This window comes from Monodelphis domestica, chromosome 1 (assembly GCF_027887165.1).
Source record: "Monodelphis domestica isolate mMonDom1 chromosome 1, mMonDom1.pri, whole genome shotgun sequence".
Taxonomy (NCBI): domain Eukaryota; kingdom Metazoa; phylum Chordata; class Mammalia; order Didelphimorphia; family Didelphidae; genus Monodelphis; species Monodelphis domestica.
The window spans coordinates 164135326-164154331 of NC_077227.1; the positions used below are offsets into that span (position 1 = coordinate 164135326).

At 39.7% G+C, this 19006-nt stretch overlaps 1 protein-coding gene across 6 annotated transcripts in view; it reads left to right on the forward strand.

Annotated features, from left to right (window-relative positions):
• The window catches only part of LRRC49 (leucine rich repeat containing 49), a 192994-nt gene extending 186693 nt beyond the window's left edge, over positions 1–6301 (forward strand). For all 6 annotated transcript variants that reach the window (XM_001367936.5, XM_056809108.1, XM_056809111.1 and 3 more), the window contains one exon: positions 5841–6301. In XM_001367936.5, coding sequence (XP_001367973.1) covers positions 5841–6044 — 204 coding nt within the window. In that variant the 3' untranslated portion in view covers positions 6045–6301. The remainder of the gene's footprint in view (positions 1–5840) is intronic.
• Positions 6302–19006: the final 12705 nt, after the last annotated feature.

A 19006-nucleotide genomic window follows, 5' to 3' on the forward strand; every position in this document is an offset into this window, starting at 1 on the left:
CGGAAATCATGCTGCCTACTTCATTCTGTTTTTTATTTCCATTCCATTTCTATGGTTTTTTTTCTATTTTTTTGTTTTATTTGTGTTGTAGGGAAAGGGAGAAACTGTGTGGGGGGAAGGTTTCATTTAAGGGGAAAATGGAGGGACTTTGGGCCTCAGGGAATGAATGGCACGTCAAGTGCAGAACTGAGGTTTTTACTAGAGTAATTAGGGCTGAAGACTTGCTTCTAAGGCCTTTAATATAAGACCAAGACAAATGGAAAGCTCTTTAAGATGAAAAACAAGGCCAGTAAGACCTTTAATTTCAAGAAAAGATTCAGATGCCAGCAGTAGTGAAGAGAGAACTAAATTGAAAAGGTTTGGGAAGAATATGATTAGGAAGTGTAGAAAGAGTGCTGTGTTGAGCATCTAGATGCCTAAATTCTATGTCCGTGCCACTATTTTGGTTGTTTAATTATCATCTGTAAATATTTATATGCCTGTTATGTGTAGAACACTGTCCTAGGCACTGGTAATACAAAGAAGTATGAAACAAATTCCTTGTTAGTAATGAGCATTATAGTTTAGAAATGGAAATAGGAAGTCTACATAAAAAGACCTAAAAACAACAGAATAGTACATACTAAGTGCAAAATGAGTGACAGAGTGATTTTATTTTATTTTTTGTAGTTCCATTTCTTTTCTTTTTTTTTTTTAGAAAATTTTATTTAGTCAGTTTAGAATATTATTCCTGGGTTACAAGAATCATATTCTTTTCCTCCTTCCCCGCCTCCCCACCCCTTCCCATAGCTGGCAGGCAATTCCACTGGGTTTTACATGTGTCCTTGATCAGAACCTATTTCCATGTTGATGTTTGCACTAGGATGTTCATTTAGAGTCTATATCCCCAACCATATTCCCTCAACCCATGTATTCAAGCAGTTGTTTTTTTCTTCGGCGTTTCTACTCCCACAGTGTTTCCTCTGGACATGGATAGTGTTTTTTCTCCTAGATCCCTCTGGATTGTTCATGATCACTGCATTGCCACTAATGAAGAAGTCCATTACATTCAATTGTACCACAGTGTATAATGTTCTCTGTGTTTAATGTTCTTCTGGTTCTTTTCCTTTCGTTCTGCATCAATTCCTGGAGGTTGTTCCAGTCTCCATGGAATTCCTCTACTTTATTATTCCTTTGAGCACAATAGTATTCCATCACCAACATATACCACAATTTGTTCAGCCATTCCCGTATTGAAGGGCATCCCCTCATTTTCCAATTTTTTGCCACCACAAAGAGCGCAGCTATGAATATTCTTGTACATGTCTTTTTCCTTATTATCTCTTTGGGGTACAAACCCAGCAGTGCTATGGCTGAATCAAAGGGCAGATGGTCTTTTAGCACCCTTTGGGCATAGTTCCAAATTGCCCTCCAGAATGGTTGGATCAATTAACAACTCCACCAGCAATGCATTAATGTCCCAACTTTGCCACATCCCCTCCAGCATTCATTACTTTCTATTGCTGACAGAGTGATTTTAGAGGAAGGAAGTCACTGTGCACTTTGAAGGTCAGAGAATGTCTCAAAGAAGTGGAACTTGAGCTGGGGCTTAAAGGATGGGTGGAACTTGAATAAGTGCATAGGAAATGAATAGATATTTCTGGCAAAGGGAAGTATATTATTCTTGTTAGCAAGTGATAATACACTTGCTTTGTTCAGAAGAGTGTGTGAACAGGTTGATTTGGATACAGACAAGGATTCCTATAGGGAATTAATGAGAAAATAATTTTTTTTGTTCAAATCTCTTAACCTTATATTTTAGCTTCCTCATTTATAAAGCAGGGATATAAGTGAAATATTAAAAGACCATTATGGTGGAAAATTCTGTATTATAAACATATCCAAATTGTACTTTTTTCAAAGTTTTTCACTTGACAGCTTTTATTGATTTGTGTTTACATCACCTTCATTTTGAAACTTATCACTACTGTTATTCTTCAGGGACCTTAACTCGATTTTGTGCTATTTAAAAATGTTGTAATGACTTGAAAAAGAAGTTGATTGGATAGTCTTCAAATTTTCAGATGGCAATCTGGAAAGAATAGCTAATATATTGAATAACTATTAGTCAAAATCCAGAAGGATCTCAACATGATAGAATAATGTCCAGATCTAATAAGATATAATAAGGATATATGGATCTTATGCTTGGGTTCAAAAAATCAACTTCTTATGGGAGGTATGTTGAAATAGTTGATATGCAAAAGATCTTATGGTTTTAGTGAACAATGGTATGTCTAAAATATTACATGATGACCAGAAAAAAACTAATCCAACATTTTCTTAAAAGAAGCATAGTTTATAGAATAAAGAATGTAAGTAGTTGCTCAGTATTCTATTCTGGTCAGACAACACCAGCATTTCTGCATTCACAAGGATCTTTGTTGATTTGAGCATATCAGAAGAGGAAGACCAGAATGAAAACTGGAAACCCTGCAAAATTACATGTCCAACTGGTGATGTTTAGCTTAAAGAAGAGAAGACTTGGGGAGAGCAAAATACTATACCTGCCTTCATGTATTTTGAATGTTATCACTGGTTAAAGAATTAGACTTTTTATTCTGAGCTTTAGAGAACAGAACTTGGGGAAATGAGTAGAAATTGCAGAAAGGCAGATTTGACTTGAGGTAGGAAAAACTTAACAAAAAGGGCTATCTAAAAATGAAATGGCTTGCCTGAGAATGTGGTAGTTTCCTCCTACTGATGGAAAATCCACAAGTGACCATTTGTCAATAAGTTTTAGAGCAGATCTTTATTCAAGTTGCACTATAAGATCTCTGAGGTCTATTCCAACTTTTGTAGTCAATGATTTTATGAGTAATATAAAGCTTTACAAGAGTTAATAGTCTAACAAATGAGAGAAGTCTGAGTGAGAAACATGGCATCGATGCATTAATAGCCAAAACATTTGGAGAGGAGAGTAAGTTATCATAGAGCACACCATTAGTACACACATATACTCCCTGGGATATGAAAAGGAAAGTAGTAATTAGTTGGGAACAGAAGAGAATGAGGTAGAAATCTTTTCTATCTCAGTTAATACATTTAAACTCTTGAAATTAAGTTGGTCAGAGCTAAGAAGAGTTCCATTGACAGAGTACTTCTGTTTGAAAAGATGTATGAGAAAATACTAAAAGGAAGGGTAATAATGGATCACTGTACATAGATTAAATTATATAATTGTTGGCATTGATGTGAAATTATACTCTTTAAATTATGGCAACAAAGGAAAGTGATAAATGTTGGAGGGGATGTAGCAAAATTGGGACACTAATACACTGCTGGTGGAGTTGTGAATTAATCCAACCATTACCATTCTGTAGGACAATTTGGAATTATATGCAAAGGGCTTTAAAAGATTGCCCACCCTTTGATCCATCCATACCACCGTTGGGTTTGTACTCCAAAGAGATAATAAGGAAAAAAACTTGTAGAAAAATATTTATAGCTGCACTCTTTGTGGTGGCAAAAAATTGGAAAATTTGGGGGTGTCCATCAATTGGGGAATGGCTGAACAAATTGTGGTATCTGTTGGTGATGGAATACTATTGTGCTGAAAGGAATAATAAACTGGAGGAATTCCATGTGAACTGGAACGACCTCCAGGAACTGATGCAGAACAAAAGGAGCAGAACCAGGAGAACATTGTACACAGAAACTAATACACTGTGGCACAATTGAATGTAATAGACTTTTCTACTAGTAGCAATGCAACGATCCAGGACAATCCAGAGGAACTGATGAGAAAGAACACAGTCCTCCTCATCTAGAGAATATGACTGAGCCCATGGTTTGATGGGGATGTGATTGGGGTTTTGGTATTAAAAGATCACTTTATTGCAAATATGAATAATATATAAGTAGGTTTTGAACAATGATACATGTATAACAGTGGAATTGCTTGTCAGTTCTGGGAGGGGGGAGAGAAGAAAGGTGGGAAAAATTGTGAATCATGTAACCATGGAAAAATATTCTAACTAAATAAATTATAAAAAGAAAAAACCAGAATCTTTTTAAAAATTGACAACTTGGAAAAGCATTTTTTACATATATATACTTCTACTTGGAATGAAGTTTCTTTAGTATTCATATGAACACATATACTATCTTTTGTTGTTTTTAGAGGTCTACCAGGAATTCATACCTATTTTAGGAGTTGTCATGGGATTATTTCTCAGTAATAAACTAACAGTAAATTTGGGGGGCTACAACATTAGGTTCTTTGAACCAGGCAGCTGGAAAGTATTTGCTGTTTATCATCTAGAGGAAGTTTTGTGGTGGTTTTATGATAAGCCAACCCATGACCTAGTCTTCTTAACATGTGAATTAAATAAAATGGATTAGCTTTCTAGCACATCTATAGCTATTCTAAGGATAGCTCATATTGTTTTAAGAAAACATTTTATGGGGGGCAGCTGGGTGGCTCAGTGGATTGAGAGCCAGGCCTAGAGATGGAAAGTCCTGGGTTCAAATTTGACCTCAGACACTTCCCAGCTGGGTGATCCTGGGCAAGTCACTTAACCTCCATTGCCTAGCCCTTACCACTCTTCTGCCTTGGAGCCATACACAATATTGACTCCAAGATGGAAGGTAAGGGGTTTAAAAACAAAACAAAACATTTGATGAAAGGTGAGAGATTATTAAAATATGATAAAAATTTTAGAGACATATATTTGCTTAGGAAAATGGGATGGTGACTTGGATAAATGTGCACATATATATATATATATGCATCCATGTTACTAAAGTATTTTTATACATATCTGATCTTACCCAGGGTCTCTTACTATGCTTTGGAATTATTGAAAAGGAACATTAACAGAAAAAAAGAGAAGCACATAAATCTTATTTGCAGTTAGTTTGATGCTTTTTGTCAGATCTGGTAAAGAAATAAGAGCTTTGGCTTTAGAGTACATGGGTTCTGAGGTTCTTTCCAACTTTAGTATGGATTTTTATTACAACCATACTCTGTGCCAGGGGGTCTTCATATTTCATCCTATTTTCTTGAGTATCTTTTATAGACTGTTCTATACTGTTACCACTCGAGAATATGAGAAAAGCTGTCGAGGAAGAGCTCTCTATTTCATTCTTTATCTTTTCATTCTACCTTCCTCTCATTTTAGGCCACGAAGGCTACTATTTCATGAAAGTGTGTTGAGTGCATAGTAATATTTCTTGTAGTGGACAAAGAGTTCTAGATTTAGACATTGGTCCAACTCATACATGAAAGGAATCCCCTCTAAATCATCCCCAGTCTCTGCTTGAAGACCTCCAAGGAGAGGACACTCTGTTTCAATTGTGGACAGTTAGGAAGTTTTTCCTGCCATCACCTCTAAACTGGTCTCTGCATAGCCTCTGCCCATTGATCTTGCTTTCGCCCTCATGAACCAAAAAGACTTGAAGCCAGAAAATCTGGGTTTGTGTACCAGTCACTTATTAGTTATGTTACCATAGACAAGTCACTGAACCTTCCAAAGTTTTAGTTTCCTTCTCTATCAAATGTAGATAAAACTGCACTACTTACCCCCTAGGGTCATTGTGAAGAAAATACTACTTTAAAGTCGTGTATTTTACTACTTCAAGAAGCTGTTTAGAGTATAGGTGCTGATTAGCATCACTTACTACAAACTCTTTACTAGAAGTAGAAGTTACAAATTAATCAAAATTGTACTCACACTAAAACTGCCGTCTTGGTGACCCTAGCTGTACTTTGGATCAGTGAAATGTATGTTAGTTCTTTTGTTTGGTTCTCAACTCAATCTTTTTTTTTTTTTAAATGCAAACCATTGATTTCTCAACAGGAAATAAAAGAAAAAAAGAAATTTTGCAAGACTTACATACATGACCTTGTGAAAGAAGCAGCTGAAATCAACATGAAAAATGAATCTTTACAGAAGCTTTGGCCTCAGATGTTCATTGAGCTTGTCAGGGATGCAGTAATAGAAATTCGCAATAAGAATTCCTACATGAAACTCTGTCTGCAAAGAATAACTGATACAAAATAGCAGTTTACCAATTACTGTTGATTTGAGTATTTTGTGTTTGTTTCAAGAAGACTAAAAATATAGAGGATAAACATTACCAGAAAAATAAATCACTTTCCTACAAAGGATGGCTTCTAAGCATCATTGAATACTGTTTTCCCAGGGAGAGTTGACTAGGCTTTAAAAAAATAAAAATGACAAGACCAAAAAACTTTTAAGATGTCAGTATGGCCTTTGTGAATAAAGCCATTTGTAGAAAGTAACAAGATCAGAGGTTGGATGCTTGTCTTCTGTGATTTTTCCTGGTGATGATGCCGTTATCGTAACAGAACAGGTAGATTCTACATAATGCTAAAGCATGATTGTGTTTCTCTTTGGTTTTTTAACTGACAATTTTCAACTTTTATTTTCACCCATGGTTTTAAAAACCAAAAATATGTTCAAGCAAGTATTGTTTTTTATGAGTGAAGAATTATTAATAAATTAGTAAAAAACTGTCCTGTGTTTACCTTTTTAATTCAGTCAGAACAGCCTTCTTTATTAAATTATATTCCTTTTCCTGATTCCATAAATGCCCTTTTCTCCTTGCTACAGGATGGACTTATGCCTGTGTGGGATAGATTGGTTCTTCTTGGCATGTCCTTTTAGAAGGGTGTTCAGCAGGTGGTTTAGCATACTTAAGAGTAAGGTAGACTGAGAACTGAGTGTAGAGCACTGATGGTGAAACTTTTAGGGATGGAGTACCCCCCCCCCAGAAACCCAGTGCCATGTCCTTTCCCCCATGGAGTGCCAGACGTGCCCTGCCCCCACACATACACACACTAGAGTAGGAGGAAGCACTCCCATTGGGCTGATGGGCAGAGGGGTTGGTGAAATGAGGAATGTCCTCAGTGAGTGTAGAAAGGGGGAGGGAAGCAGTTCCACCCAAGTCTTCCTGCCTTTCTAGTAACAAACTTGGGGGGGAGTGGCCGCATGCCCACAGAGAGTACTCTGTGTGCCATCTTTGGCATCTGTCCCATAGATTTGCTATCCCTGCTCTTGGGACTGTAGCAGTGAGAACAGTTCAATAAGGTTGGTTTTTACCACATTTTCTATCCTAGTTAAGTGGTGGGATATCCCAATTACCAGCAAGGTAATATAGTATGGGGGAAAGGGCATGGGTCTTGAGTTTGGGTCCTTGCACTACTCTTTATGAGTCCAGTTGCCTACACTCTGATTCTCTGTTCCACATCAGTAAAATGAGGGTAGACTTTGGATCATGGAATAGCAAGTTGGAAGGCACCATATAAACCAATTGTCCCAACCCTCATTTTATAGATGAACAAACCAAGGTGCACAATAACTTGCCCAGCTCATCTAGGAAGTAAGTGGTAGAACTAGGATTCAAACACATATGCTCAGACAAATTCAGTCCTCTTTCTGCTAAACCACACTTCTTTCATGTTGTATTATGTGCCTTTCAGAGGGGCTGTGAGGATTTAATGAGATCCCTTACATAAAGTCCATTTTATATCAATGTGATTTGTTCTTGTTATCATAAGTGCCAGTTCCCAGCAATAATGGGTCCTCAAAGATAGATCCCCTCTCAGTTTTCTCACCTGTAAAATGGGATACTCATACTTGTACTATCAACTTCAGAATCTCAGCTTTGGAAGCAAAGATCTAGTCTAACCCACCCTTGAATAAGCATCCCTTCTGCAATGGATACTAAATGGATGGCCACCCAGCCTTTGCTTAAAGGCTTCCAATAGACTTATGTCCCAAGGCAGTCCATACTCTTTTAGAATAACTATAATAGTGGAGGAGTCTTCCTTTACACCAAGCCTAAATTTTTATTGTGAAGAAAGCACTTTGTAAAACTGAATGGAGTTATATAACAACACCCTTGTCACCCCAAACAGCTCAAAGTCTTTAAAAGGCTTTTAGTGCTACTTTTGGATTCCCTAATCATATCACATAGATAGGAGGGCATAGTCGCCACCCCAATATCATTTCCCCTAGTTATACTATGAACAATGTCTTACACCCTTTCTGTTTTGTTTTTCTTGAATCCACTTGAGCATCCATACAAGTATAAATAAAAGTTCTGGGGCCCTAACCTATGAATTTACTAGAGGACATGGGCCCATTCACACATGACACTCATTATAGTCACACCCAATACAGATCATTTTGGTTTCTCCTCAGGTGTTTTCTCTGGAATCCTCCACTGTGTCACAATCACTGCCCTCAAATATAAGAATCCAACTGAATTGTAAAGACCCAGAACTAGGACCCAGGATGTCCAGCCAGTCACACAGGCAGGAGATTTTCATGCCTTTGCCTGGCCCTACGACTCATTCTTCCATGCATTTATGGCTCAAGATCAGCGCGTTAAATACAGAAGGGGTTGGTGGTAGGAAGCAGAGATGTCTTTAAATGCCCTTCTTTCCCTCAGATCCTACCTCATATCCTAATTCTTCCCGACATATATGTATTTCCATGTGTTGTTCTTCTCAGTTCTGTCTACTTAACAACTCTGTGCTCCATCACAAGCACAATCGGGCCAGATCTGGCACTGACGTCCCAAATTCCAGTCACTGGCAGCACGAAATCTGTTAATGCTTGTTTACAACTCGGGGAGTGTGGAAGAAGAGAAGGGAATTAACCATTGCCGACAGCTAAAAGAACACTGAATGCTTGCTACACAGTTGACTGCTAGCCGCCCCCCCAGCTTTCTCACTTCTAATAGCAGGGACGCTACATTTATATTCAGAGAAATGACTTGGTCTGACAAGAAAACAGTTTCTCTGACAGTCATTACATTAGATAGTTATGTGACTGGATCACCAGGAGGTGGAGAGCCAGGTCAAGCCAAGAATAACTTCTGTAAGACAACAAAGCTGATTCTGGTGATTCTCAGCAGGAAGTGCAATCTAAGCAACAGTATTTTATGAAAAGTTTGCAGAGAGGGCCAGGAGGGAAATGTCCTTAGAGCTGAAGCTGTTGGTCGCTCTACCCCCAAATGAGTGAGTGATAACTTTAGAGGGCAAAAGGAGGCCATTCTCCTAGGAACGTGGAAATACAGTCTGACAGCAACATGGACAAGGTTAAACATCAACCGTTTGGCCTACAAGATTTATGTCACCACAATCAGGCAAACCGACATTGGAGCTGTTAAAGGAAGGCAGACATCACTTTCAATAGCCCTCACGAGGGCATCAGTCTCCTTCCCCTACCTTGATGTTGCCTCCCAGGAGATACAGAGGAGGGGTTCCTTTGTTGTCCTTCATGTTATCCATCAAGAACACTTATTAAAACATCTACTATGCCAGGTACTCCGCTACGGACTAGGGATTCAATTCCCTGCCATTAAAGAGCTTACAATAAAATGGGAGAGAAAACCTACAGACATATATGCAAAGCAAGCTATCTCCAGGATAAATAGAAATAATAAAGGCATAAAGATTAAAATTTAGGGTAAACTGAGGCAAGATAGAAATTAGTTTCTCTCTGCAAGGAGTATTATATTTTTATGAGGTTTATTGAAGATTAAAATATAAAGAAAATACAAGTAAGAAAGACACGTGTCTAGGCCCAGAGAGCCTATTCATGACCACTCACATCTTGCCTGCTAGGTGGAGAGCCGCATGTGCTCCGAAGTGGAAGTAAAAAGAGGCCCGAGCCTATTCAAAACCAGGTTTAAGTACCCCATCTCGCTCTCGGCCCAGGTGAGAATTCAGTGAGATTAGAGGGCATTCTGGGGAAGTGGAGCAAGGATTTCTGGGGATTGAAGCTCTGGATTCGAATCTATTTTAACAAAGGGAAGACACTATAATTAGAAGCGGTTAAGAACGGCTTCCTGTAGAAGGTGGCATTTTAGTTGGGATTTAAAGGAAGCTAAGGAGATCAGTCAGAGTAAAAGGGGACAGCATTCCAGGCACAGAATGCTAGGGAATGCCATGACTGTTGAAAGGACAGAATCTAAATGGGCCAAGTGAAACCACTTGGTAACTGAACAATATGGTTTTGGAAAGTCTCCCTCAGTGGCTTTCCCAGTGTATCTGGGACCCCTTGCACTCTTGGAGAAAGTCTTATGCATTGGGTTCCTATAACTGCTTGAGATTTTAGGCACAGGGTATATATTAAAGGGCTGGGCAATGAGAATCCCATGTCACAAAGTCACCCATGTTCCTGACAGTTTCTGAGTTGTTCCCTATTTTCTTGAGCATGCCCATGCAATAGATCATAGGAGGGTGACAATTTAAGTAAAAGAATTAGAAACATAGTTGTGTTGACTAAACATTCTTCAATTTCTGTATATAAACATTAAAATTTCTTCAAATTTAAAGTAAACTTCAGAGTCTACATATTGATTAAAGTGGAAATTGGATACTAAAAATACCTTTGTCCTTAATCTTCTAGTGAATGTAGAAGCCACATATTAAAGGTTAGTCTATTCTAGCCTAAGTGGTTTGGGTTTTTTGTTTGTTTTGTTTTGTTTTGTTCTGACTATAAAAAAATCTTTTGGAAGAATAAGGAGGGACCCATTATGAGGGAGGGTATTGAATTTGAAGCTGAATATCTCCTTTAGCTGGGGCAGCTAGATGGCAAAGTGTGACCTTGGGCCAGGCACTTAACGATGTTTGTCTTCCTTTCCTTTTTTATAAAATGAGATGGAGAAGGAAATAGTAAACCACTCTGGAAGATTAGTATCTCCTGTGTTAGGGCTGCTGAGCTCTTTTTACGAGGCTGTTTTCCACCTTTGGTGACCATCTGCCACCCAGATCTCACCTATGGCTCCAAAAAGGTATTGTGTGCCCAATGGCTTCTTTTCAGTAAACCATCTCAGCAAATGGTCTAAACCAGCTTGAGGGTAACTAACAGGCCCATTGATGAGTTAGGGGAAACCCCAAAAGGGGTCATGAAGAATCAGACATGACTGACATGACTGAACAAAAAATCCCTTTCAGGAAGTGAAAAATTGTATAATAGATTAGCACACGTCCATGATTTGGGAGTGGAAGGCTAAAATGTTAGAGTTATGCCTTAATACACTGGTCTGGGTATCAAATGATTTTTTTTAAACCCTTACCTTCCATCTTGGAGTCAAGTCAAGTGACTTGCCCAGGGTCACACAGCTGGGAAGTGTCTGAAGCCAAATTTGAACCCAGGACCTCCCATCTCTAGACCTGACTCTCAATCCATTGAGCTACCCAGCTGCCCCCTTATATGATTTTTAATAGCAGTTATTCAAGGACATTTAGGATTTCCTAACCAACGGCTCAAATGTTCTGAGACCTACAACAATCATTTCTACTTTTGTGACAGGCAGTCAAGATGGCTTTTGAGATTTTGCCATATATTTGACCTCAGTTGTCGAGCTGGCAGGCAAAGAATTCCAAGATTGGGGTTTAAGGTGTTGCTCGTAGTCTGAAGGTGATAAGCAACCCCCTAAGTGAATCAGAGGGAACCTAAAGAAGTAGCTCTAGGAACAGAAGGAACTATTTGGACCAGAAAGGAATTGATAATAATGTTGTCCTCCTTGGCTGAATTTAGACAAAGGATAGAAGGAATACTTCAGAACATGAAAAGTATATCTTAGCCCAGAGTTCCTCAAAGGACATCTTGGGCAGGAATCTGAAGAAATGTACTCTTTTGTTACAGCTCTCCAATAGAGCTAATGACAGAGCACTTCCCTGCTTAGGCTGATCCTCAAGAGGTAGCAGCGGAGCTTGGGGGAATCATCTTGCATGACTGGGCGCTGGGTACCTGAGCCACCATAACCAGACTCACATGATGAAGGGATAAGCCAGAATGTGAATTGAATTCATTTACAGTGAGAAAGAACTGGAGTCTCACGTGGGAGGGAGGTGAACACATTCTCTTCTCAGTAGGAGGGTCAGCTTGTAAAATCGAATTAAGAATAGAAAGAAGCCTGATGAGTCAGAGTAAAGGAAATTGTATAATCTTAATGGATGCTGTCAGCAGACTCTGAGAGTCGGCTGTACCCAGTCTCATCGTAGGATAAAATTGGCAAATGAAATACTTGTATTGGTTGCTCAGGGCATTCCCCCCTCGGACAGGGAGAGAAACGGAAAAATACACTCCTTTCTGTAGATGTCATGCAGATAGCCACACTTTTGTAATGGAGAAGCTATTATTACACGTTTCTCTTCATTTGTGGCATTTCAGGCGAAGTCAGAACTAGGGCTAGTGGTAGGAATTATTTGTTGTTCGTTACCCTTTGTGCTCAAAAAGGACCAGCATGACATCCCTAGACTGAGGTCAATTTCAGTGTGTCCAGCTGTGGCTGATCACATCAGTATGAGCTTGGAAGGGTCTACCACAGTCCAGGCCCAAATGGTTCACCTAAACTCCAAACATTTGGAGCGGAGATGTCTCTAAACTGAAGTAAAATGGTAGAGGTGATGTCGTTTGAGTTGAGCATAAATTGGATTTAGGTGAGACAGAGTTGCCCGCAGTCGTTGGCCTCGCTCTCTCTTCCAAAGTCCAGTGGCAAGATAGAAATTGAGAAACTGGTGATAGCTCAGGCTGATGTGAATGATTTTGGTGTCTTCGTTCAATGCCAGGCTCCAAATGCTCTATAACTTGCTTCAGCCACCTTCATGGTGCAGTGGAACCAATTGTTCTCCTCCACCCATTCCACCAGGGAAAGTCTTTCCATGCTTGAGGGAGATGTTCCTCTAACTCACCAGCAGGTCTGAGGCTTATTGGTCACCTTCAGCCTGCTTTACCACTCCTGCAGAGACGGTTTTACTGGGATGTGGCTGCTGTGCATGCTACAGCTTTGTGGATCCACAGATGGGAGCTGGGGAGCACTTGGACGCCAAAGATGGAAAGCAGCCCTGGAAAAAGACCAGATTTTGAACTAGGGAAGATGAATCCTCCTGAATCCAGGTCTGGCACTCTATTCACTTTGCCACCTAGCTGTCCCAGCTAAAGAAGATATTCAGCTTAAAATTCAATACCCTCCCTCACAATAGGTCCCTTGGCATTCTTCCAGAAGATTTGTATGTGCGATAAAAAAAAAAAGGTACTAGTCTTCTAGAGTATAACATTGAGGAGGGGTGCCTTTCAAAATAACTTTATAGAGGCAGCTTGTTGACTCAGTAGACTGAGAGCCAGGCCTAGACATGGGAGGTCCTGGGTTCAAATGTGACCTCAGACACTTCCTAGCTATATGATCCCACTGGGCAAGTCACTTGACCCCATTGTCTAGCTGCTCTTCTGCCTTAGAACCAATAGTTAAGGATTATTTTAAAAAATGACTTTATAAATCCTAGTGCCCTAATATTAAAAAATATTAAAATGTCAGAACATTCTGCTTTCTATGGCATGAGGACATCTACTCTGATAAATCAAATAGCAGATATTATAATGATGACTTAATACCTCCAGGGGACAGTAACACGCAGGAAGAAGGGCCATTTTCAAACCTTGATGGTAACTCATCTCCTTGATTGAGTAGTAAACACAAAGCAATATTGCTTCTTTGTGTAAGCTGAAAAGGTCACAGCTTTATTTATATCAGTGAGATGCTTTACTGAGGGCATTCTTGGCAACATGCTGTTTTCTTGATAGCATTTTAAATGACACACTGGTCTCACTGCAGATCATCAGTCTTAAGATGAGGTTTTTTGGCAGCCAGCTAAACTCATTTTTGGCTTGAGATCTGTGATCTATTTTTCTGGATTTTTACTCTGATGAAAGGCTAAAGCTAAGCTTCCAGAAATGAGCTTTTGCAGAACTTTCCCTCAGATTCTGATGGCATCCCGTGTTTGAGAGCTTGTAGCATCCTCTGCACAGGGGCAGAGCTACCTATTTTGAATATTTAATTTTTCTGAAAGATAGCTTCCATCTGGTTCAGATACAATGCATAAAATCTATAGCTAGGCGACTCAAAAGTCAGATACTCGCGTATTCACTCCTATTTAATGTTTGCTTCAGGACTTCAAATCTGACCCTTAGGCCTTTGGGGAGAGGAGGAAATAAATGGGTGTCCTTTTGTTCATCAGTGCATTAAGTAACCTCCGAAATGTTCAGTAGGGTGTTGATCCTTTTTGTTTGTCATGTCCTCTAAATGCTTCAGCAAACATTTCCTTTAGTTCTTTAATAGGAGATGTTTGGTATAATGGGAACTCAGAATCTAGAAATAGAGTGTGTAAACCAATAAAGCTTATGCACTGGTGAGCTGTAACATGTCATAGCCCTGATGGAGGTAGTCCTGACAGCTGGCTGCTTTGAAGACCTGGAAATACAATAATAAAGGTGGATGCAGGTTGAAAATTTGGGGATCGCATGGCTTAGAAGGTGCATTATACATGTCTCATGTGGATCTAATGCCTCCCTGTCCTTGTTGGAGGTCCAACCACTTAGGACTTTTCCCCTTCAAATTTAAGTTCCAGATCTCCCTCAGGAGTGCTCAGTTTTGTTGTTTTGTTTTTGTTTATGTATTTTTAGAAATGTAGCAAAAAACTATTAAGAAGTAGTATGGTAGAAGGGAAAGGACAAGTTAGGAGACTTAGATTTGAGTTTTAATACTACTCTTTTTTTCTCTCTTCTTTTATTGGTTCTTCCCTGTTTAAGATTATATTTCCCTTTCCTAGCTGTGGGACCCTAGGCAAGTCACTTAACTCTCATTGCCTAACCCATGTCACTCTTGTGCCTTAGAACGGTAAAGGGTAGGTTTGTTTGTTTGTTTGTTTGTTTAAAGAAAGGGGGGAAAAGGTTACATTTCCCTACCTCACCCAGGCTGGAAGTACAGCCATTAATGACTCATTGCCATTGATGGTCTACACAGAAGCTTTGACATGCTCTGTCTCTAACTTGGGCCAATTCTCCTCCTTAAGCAGTCTAATGGTCCCTTTCTTCTGGGAACTTCCCATATTGATGCCAGATTTAGTGCCTACACTCAATTGGCTTCAGCTCTAGTGCACATGCACAGAACCTCTGATCTAAACTGATGCTCAAGCTTTAGCCTTCCACAATAGTCAAGATTACACCTATGCTATCAGACACTTCCCAGCTAGATGGCCCTGGGCAAGTCACTTCACCCTGTTTGCCTCAATTCCTCAATTGCCAAATGAGCTGGAGAAGGAAATGCAAAAATGCCAAGAAAACCCCACATCGGATGTAACTGGAGAAACTGAACAACAAAAGCAACAGCATGTAGCAGTGCCTTACTCCGTGGATGCCTTTGTTTTTCACATCAGTGGCTAAATACAGGGTTCCTCTCCCCTTTCCCCTTCCCCGCCACCCTTCGGTTGTAACACAAAATTTAGAGAGAAAAGGGCTGTGTCTGCCAGCATACGCCACCCCCACCTCCCGCCCCCGTGGGCTTCCTTTTTACTTTCCCAGTTGAAGGATCACAGACGCCGAAGAGCTGAAGTACTTACTCTCTACCGCTGGGAAAGAAATGCTCGCCCACACTTCTCACCCACGGACTCCAAGCAAGCTGTGAAGACCTTTCCGTGGCATTGCTATTCCCAGCAGCAGAGAGCTGAATTCATCTTTCCTCCCACCTTGGACGTGACCAAGCAGAGCGTCAGAGTCAAAGTGCAAGAGTCGGGGTGGTTGTGAGGGCGTAGAATGCTCTTACAGCTCGGAATGTGCCGGTATTGGGATATATAGATATATATATAGAGAGAGAGAGAGTTGTAGAACTGAGTGCAGAGTTCATTCTCCAGGTATCCTTTGGTGGAGGAGAGGGATGCCAATGGATATTGAGTGACTCGGCTCAAGTGGAGACGGGCAGCTGGTGGCTGGTTTTGAACCAAGAAGCCCTTAGATAGTTGGGTCTGAAGTCTAGATCAACCCAGCTCTGGACCAGAAGCAGTTGATCCCTGCCTATTTGGTGGCCATACTGATCTAGAGCCCCGAGTCTGGAGTCGGCCAATGAAACGCCTCCCACGTGCCCTGCACTGTACTAACTGAGCCCTGGGAGCACAGGGAAATTTTTTAAAAACTACTCCTTGCTCTCAAGGAACTCGGAGGCTATTGGGGGAGAAAATATGTGGATGGCTTCTTACAAACAAAATAGTACAGGATAACTCTCTCTGGGTATGTGAAACATGCCTGATGAATTAGAGATCATCTCAGAAGGAAATTAAGATTAAGTTGATTAAAATAAGAATTGAAGAAGGTGGGATTTAAGCTGGAACTTGAAGAAAGCAAAGAGGTGGGAATAAGGAGGAAAAGAGTTCCAGGCTAGTGAAAATGCCCATAACTGGGTAATGGTGGACAGAAAGTAGACCAGTATCTGGATTGCAGAGCACATGGGCAGGGGGAAAGAACAGTAAGGTATAAGAAGACTGGACAAGGGAGAAAGGGACTAGTTGTGAAGGACTTACAGAAGCCACATAGGTTTTCTATTTGATCCTGGAGTAATAGGGGGTCATTGGGGTTTATTGAATAAAAGGATGACGTGATCAGAACTACATCAAAGGAAGCTCATTTTAACAGTTGAATGGAGGATGGACTGGACTGGGGGGAAACTTGAGGCTCAAAGATTAACCAATAGGCTGAAAGACTTGGAGACTATTATGATGATGCCTTAACAGATCTTAATATAAATGAGTGCTGGTCTGAGTGCCCAGAAGACAAACAAAGGGGAAAATAGATTGGAAGAATAGAATGGAATAATGGGGGGGGGGGATTGGAAGAAAGTAGATGGACTCAGGATCTGAATGTGTGTCCATTAATTGCTGTGGCATGTTAAGTATCTTGGGCAAATCACTTAATGTGTTTGAATAGTGCTTCTTTTAGACCCAGGCAAATGAGACCCCTGGCCTCAAGGGGCCCCATGCTTTGAAGGACACTGCTTTTCATGAACACACACACACACAAAAAAATAAAAATAAAATATTCCAAATAAAACAAAATAATTTTTAGTGACCTGCATAGCCCAATGAATGTGTTATCTTATTTGCATGGGATATGGGAGTGTTTTAATAAATCAATCCAGCCTTTTATCCTGGATATTCTGATAGCCTCAGACTCCTGTAATGTGGAGTCCCAGAAAATATTTCACATTTATCCAGTGTATTCTACATGTCCCACATTTTCCTTGAATCACTTGCACTCATAGATTGATCACTTATATTTAGCTGCCATTTATCACTGGAAAGTACTATATATTCTGTTGACCAAATACATTGTCTAGGCCAAAAATTTAGTAAAACATCAATCCTTCCTAACATGAAGAGTAAATGTGGCAAGAGCCTTATGCATCATTACAAGATAAAATAAGAGAAATGTGGAGCTATCAATAATGTAATGCCCGTGGTCAACTGCAGCTGAAAATTTATTATAGGGACAGAAAGGACAAAATATGCTGGTTTACTGACCCAAAGTAAGGACCAAAACAGTGTTACTAAATTTAAGGATTTTCTTTCAATCTCTTATGTACATGTTAAATTTATGACATGAAATTTTTTATATCATAGTTTGAGAATAGTAATCTTTAAATATTGAGAATTGAACACCAGTTTGCATCCCTTTTCTTAGAACCTTAAGATTAGTCTTGGGGTGTTTCTCTAGTGAATTGGGTTTCTGTTCAGTCCCCACCCCTTGACTAGATTGAGAACAAGGCCTGAGGCTTATCTGGATAAGAGGGACTCAAGAAGCCTCCAAGCTCCTTGGCATCCCAGAAGATGCCAGCCTCTTGTCCCAAGTGACCCCTGGCACTCTGAAGACCAGCCTATGACCCAGATTGAGGTCAAGTCTGTCTGATCAAGGGGCCTAGAAAAATGTTGTCACAGGGATGGGAGGGAGTGGGAAAAGGGGAAGGCCTAAATTATGGATCAAAGAAGCTCAGTGGTCTCTTTTCTGGCCAAGCAATGGGTTGTTCTAGACAACCAGGAGTGAATGGGGATATGTAATGATCAGTGAGCTCAGGCGATCCAGGTGACCAACCATATGGCACTCCACTTTTCATTATTTAATAAATAATTATAAATTAATATATAATCTAGAGAATTTTGATAGTTAACAATATTCTTCATTTTATGAGAAGTTAATTGTTTTTGTTGTCTTATATTTACTTCTTAAAATTTCTTATGTGCTTCAAATTGGCTACTTAAAAACTCTAAGTCCTTTACAAAAATTTGTGACATTTAAAAGAGTGGGAGCCATAAACTGTGGCATTTAAAAGAGTGTATGCCATAAATTGTAAGAGATAAAATGGTTGAAGATATAAATTGTGATCAATATAAGAGTGGGTGAGTAAATTGTGACCACAGAAAATATGTTTTCACTACAGTGTCTTGTTTTAAATCAATATATAAGGTGGTCACCAGGGAAATATTCCCAATTATGAAAATATTAACAAGTCAACTGGGTTTTATAGAGAATTTAATTAATAATACAATGAGGAATCAAAGAAAGAGAGAGAGAGAGAAAAAGGAAATAAATGAGAAAAGAATAGGCTGGCCCAGGCAGCCCTGGCCAACCCAGGCCTAAGCCCTAAAAGAAAAGATCAGTCAGTCCTAATATCTTAATCACTCACCACAAGATCTGTCCAAGCAAGGATTCTAGTGACACCAGGCCAGCATCATCTCAGCTGATTTCACCAGCTCAATCCTCCATCTGAATATTTCAGAATGAGTCCTTTGAGCTCCTATCTGAGCTCCCATTTAAAGGGCAATTTCATCTATGTCACCTCCCCTAAGTCCTTACATCTACCAATCACAGTAGATGTTTTCCAAAAGACAGCCCATTCTGAATTCACAGCTGAGTAGACTAATCCTTTTAGTAATCCGCACCTGAGTAGGCTAGATTCTTTGAGTAAGTTTTTTCCTCTTTGCTCCTTTTAAGTTCACAAGTGGCCTGACCTTTATAGGTACTTAGCACTCCTTTGTAATTAATTCTAAAAATAGGCATGGCTTAAGTATGGGTTTAAGTACTTTTCATTGTTCAGCAAGGATTTTTCTCCCCTAAAGCAGTCTTAAGTACAGGTGGAGTAGAGATCTTCACATTTCTGA